Source organism: Sphaeroforma arctica, assembly GCF_001186125.1.
Source record: "Sphaeroforma arctica JP610 unplaced genomic scaffold supercont1.800, whole genome shotgun sequence".
Lineage (NCBI taxonomy): Eukaryota > Ichthyosporea > Ichthyophonida > Sphaeroforma > Sphaeroforma arctica.
The window spans coordinates 21,996-26,028 of NW_014039758.1; the positions used below are offsets into that span (position 1 = coordinate 21,996).

Here is a 4,033-nt window from a genome sequence, read left to right on the forward strand (position 1 = left end):
TATATATTTCTCGTAGCCATACCCAAAGCCTGCTATATATTCTGATGCGAGGCATACGTTCGAGCGCGACACTGAAAGAAGTACACCTTAGATCACATGATCATAAGTCACACTCCGGCCATTTAGCAGGTGTAACCCCCGTCATAATTACGCAATTTTCGCCATGCCCCGATCATGTGTATTTGCATACGAATTTCTTTATATGTATATATACAAATAGAGGTAATATGTTCTGAAAGTTGCTCACTAAATATACGTTTGCGCAACTGCCCATCTCTGCGGCTCATACTCGTGTGTACAACAAACTTCATATTTGGCTACAAAGCGCACGCCACTGAGACACCGGCCAGACCACATACTGATGAGGGAAAGACAAGTCACACTCAGGCACAACACAGCTGGATATGGTGATACACATACGCACTACACATACCACTGGTACCTTACCGCATGTACAACCGTGTGACTCATATATGTGTCGATAAGCATGTTGTACTTAATTAGGAGTCTCACACCAGCGACACTCCGGACACGCTACAACATAACCCATGTGAAACTGGCGATACATGAAGGCAATTTAAAACATCTCCGAATCACTACACGGGATACTTGCAAGGCCGTACGTCTTTCTACCTTTACTTTACATATTAAGCACAACCTATACTTGTATATAGTTAAATGCACCTTTACTTTACATATTAAGCACACCTATACTAGTATAACGCTATATGCACGTATACCTGTAATTACATATATACCTATATTTATATATACCCATTCCTTGCACAGCTGGGAATCTCACACCGGTGAGACACCAGATGCGCCACAGCCTGACCACGAATGGGTTAGTCAGACCTTGGCCACCGCTCAAGTGGAGTTAGCGGATCGGGAACGGGATATCAAAACGGGCAAGAGCAAGAACCTCAAGGCTTCCGTATGGATAGGGTATACGGATCTGGCCAATTTCCACTTTCTGAGGGGTATGTGTGTAATGTTAAGGCGAAGACGGTCTTCTGGGTTGACATTATAATCTACGTGCATTGGGATTAACTTTTAGTGTCCAGTCTTTGTGCATTCACTTAGATTATATGTGCAAATACAATCACCTGGGAACACATATAGGGAGGATATGATAGCGCATATATAAAAACAACATGAATTGAACACACCAGCGGTACAACTCTCTCATTATACTTATAAAGGAACTACTATAAACCGGTATGAACTATTATAAATCGGTATGCATAAAAAACGTCGTATTTGGACTATATTCAAGCTACTCACGCATCTGATTTTTTGTAGGCGAGTGGGCCGAAGCGTCGAAGAACTACATGCGAGCCAGGGACTATATCTCAAGTGTTGCGAATGAAGTGAAAGTGTGCGAAGGTGCTGTGCGTGCGTATGCACAGCTGAACGACTGGAGAGAGGTGGCCAACTTTGTTATGCGGGCCGAGAGGGTGAAAGGCTTTGACAAGATGGAGAAGGTATGCGTGAAACAGTGTGTAACGTTGTAGTATTACACATTTCAAAGTCTTATATCAAGTTTGTCATAGATCAACATGACAAACTCTCCAGTCTCCAATAAACCTGGCTCTTAATATAAGACTCAATAGTGTGGGATATTTAACCTCTCACTCCTGTTCGTTGAATAGCGACAAAAAATTGCTCGTAGGATCCCAATATTGATACAGCCGGTCTTCTTTACTAACTATAACACCATGTAGGTGTAGAGCAATCACATCGACTACCCACTCCCTGTAGTTGGTTAGCCGCATTCTTCTTCACTAACTATAACACTATGTAGGTGTAGAACTTTGCACTAAAATCACATCGACTACCCACTCCCTGTAGTTGGTTAGCCGTATGAAGTGCTACCTGGGCGTGTCCCATCTGATGCGTGGAGAGTACAAATCTGCAGCGCAGTTGTTCGCAGGCGTGCATGCGGAATTTATCTCCGACTGGACGGAGGTAGGTAGTGTGGGATGAGCTATATGGTTTGTGGCTCTGAAGATGTGTGTACAATCGTGTCGTGTGATATTGTATGATAGGTAGGTAATGTGGGATGAGCTATATGGTTTGTGGCTCTGAAGATGTGTGTACAGTGGTTGATCACCATGCGTGTCATGCGATATTGTATGATAGGTGGGTATTGTGGGATTAGCTATATGGTTTGTGGATCTGAAGATGTGTGTACAGTGGTTGGTCATCATGCGTGCCATGTGATATTGAATGATATTTATTCCTGATTGGTCCTTATTTTATTTTATTTTTTGGGGGGGGGAGGGGATAGCGCTCCTATCTACTGCACATATGTTCCACGACCACCTCAGCCTCAGAGAAACATTGCGCACTGTCTCAGCATAGAAAGGGCATCGTTTTCTTGAAAACTGGGCCACAGTATCAGGTTTATATATTTACTTTTTTCCGATTTAGATGATGACACCACGAACCTTAGCGCTGTACGGAGGACTAACTCTGATGGCTACAATGGACAGACCCGTGTTCAGGAGGATTATGGAGAGTGTTGAGTAAGTTGTATATATATACTTTCTTTTATTATTGTATATGTATATGTATGAGAATAGGTTCGCGTCCAAGGTGTGCAACCGAATTGCATTTACTTATACATAGCGCTAGAGAATAATCGGGGTTGAGGGCTTGCCGATGCGATTTGTGCATATATGAGGTATAAATTGTCACACATGTATATTCAGAACTCCATCGCTGTTCTCTTAACAATTCAGTATATACATATCCAGCGATACGAAGAGTTGTTCACTACATATAGGATAGGCCCGTGCGCCTAGAATTTGGATGTATACCTCATTGTTATTTAGGATCTCCTGCATCTCTCCCTACCTGTCAATAGGGACATACGGATATATGTGTCTATGCAGATCAGTATGTGTGCATATGTGTATATTTCACAATCTCTGATGTGTATAGACACATCCACATACTGGCCGGACCACCAGTTGGAGAGTATCGTTCGCGTATTTCGCAATGTTTGCCTGTTGTTATCATTGACTATACTTAGCGTACTTAGACATTTGATATTTTTTTTATTAGCATTCGTTCTAAGTCTCCTTTATAAATGCCGATGGGCCAATGCCAATATGTTCTACAGACACGTGGTTGCCCTTCGCACGCATACTATGTGTCCTATATTTTTTCTGATCATCAAACCCTCCTTTGGATAAGTGTGCGGTTTCATTGCAATATTAGTGTATACCACTTGCCTTTTGCCTTAAGCTTCTATAAACTTTGTCTCCTACATATATTCTAACCTCCAACCGCGTCCTTTCTCCGCGAGTAAAGTTTCAGAGCAATTTTGACCCACGCGCCAGAGATGCAGGGCATTACTAAGGCATTCTACTCGTCGAAGTATTCGGAGTGCCTCCGAAGACTGACCAGTTTACAGGTGTGTGGGCGGAAACTCGGATAGATCAACATTCATACGCTATCGTATTGTGCTAGGTGTGGCACACTATCCGTTCTTGTACTGTGAGGTGTAGCATATTATCGGTTTGTTTAGGTATGAGCGTACCGTAGTACACCTATTAGGGACTCGCCGCTATTATACCGGATAGTGGTATCCTTATGGCCATATTTCGGACATGAATTCGCTGGATAGGACTAGCTCCATACGACAGATTCCCGTTCTTATTTCTTTTCGCCACAATTGCGCATATTAATTACCATTCTTAATTCCACATTGTCAAACCAGACCGACCTTCTGCTGGATTTTTATCTCAGCCGGCACGTCAATGCGCTGTTGAAAATGATCCGCGAGAAGGTATCCTTATATGGCAATACTGTGCACCTACATGCAGTCCTTGGGTGCAACAGTGTGTTCACACACGTGATATGGTTCGTATGGTGCGTGTTTATGCGTATATGTTGTGAGTGTGATTGTACGCATGCTTGGGTGTGTGGGAAAGCGCTTATATTCAAATATAACGTGTGCTCGTATGTGTGCGGGTGTCGAACACAGCTATTTATATCGCATTCCTTTCACGAATGTCATATATAT

At 42.8% G+C, this 4,033-nt stretch overlaps 1 protein-coding gene across 1 annotated transcript in view; it reads left to right on the forward strand.

Moving 5' to 3' along the window:
* Window positions 1–4,033, forward strand: part of SARC_08665 (hypothetical protein) — an 11,431-nt gene that overhangs the window by 2,237 nt on the left and 5,161 nt on the right. Inside the window, exons 5-10 of the mRNA XM_014297347.1 lie at window positions 790–980; window positions 1,303–1,484; window positions 1,852–1,968; window positions 2,434–2,528; window positions 3,319–3,421; window positions 3,728–3,796. Coding sequence (XP_014152822.1) covers window positions 790–980; window positions 1,303–1,484; window positions 1,852–1,968; window positions 2,434–2,528; window positions 3,319–3,421; window positions 3,728–3,796 — 757 coding nt within the window. The remainder of the gene's footprint in view (window positions 1–789; window positions 981–1,302; window positions 1,485–1,851; window positions 1,969–2,433; window positions 2,529–3,318; window positions 3,422–3,727; window positions 3,797–4,033) is intronic.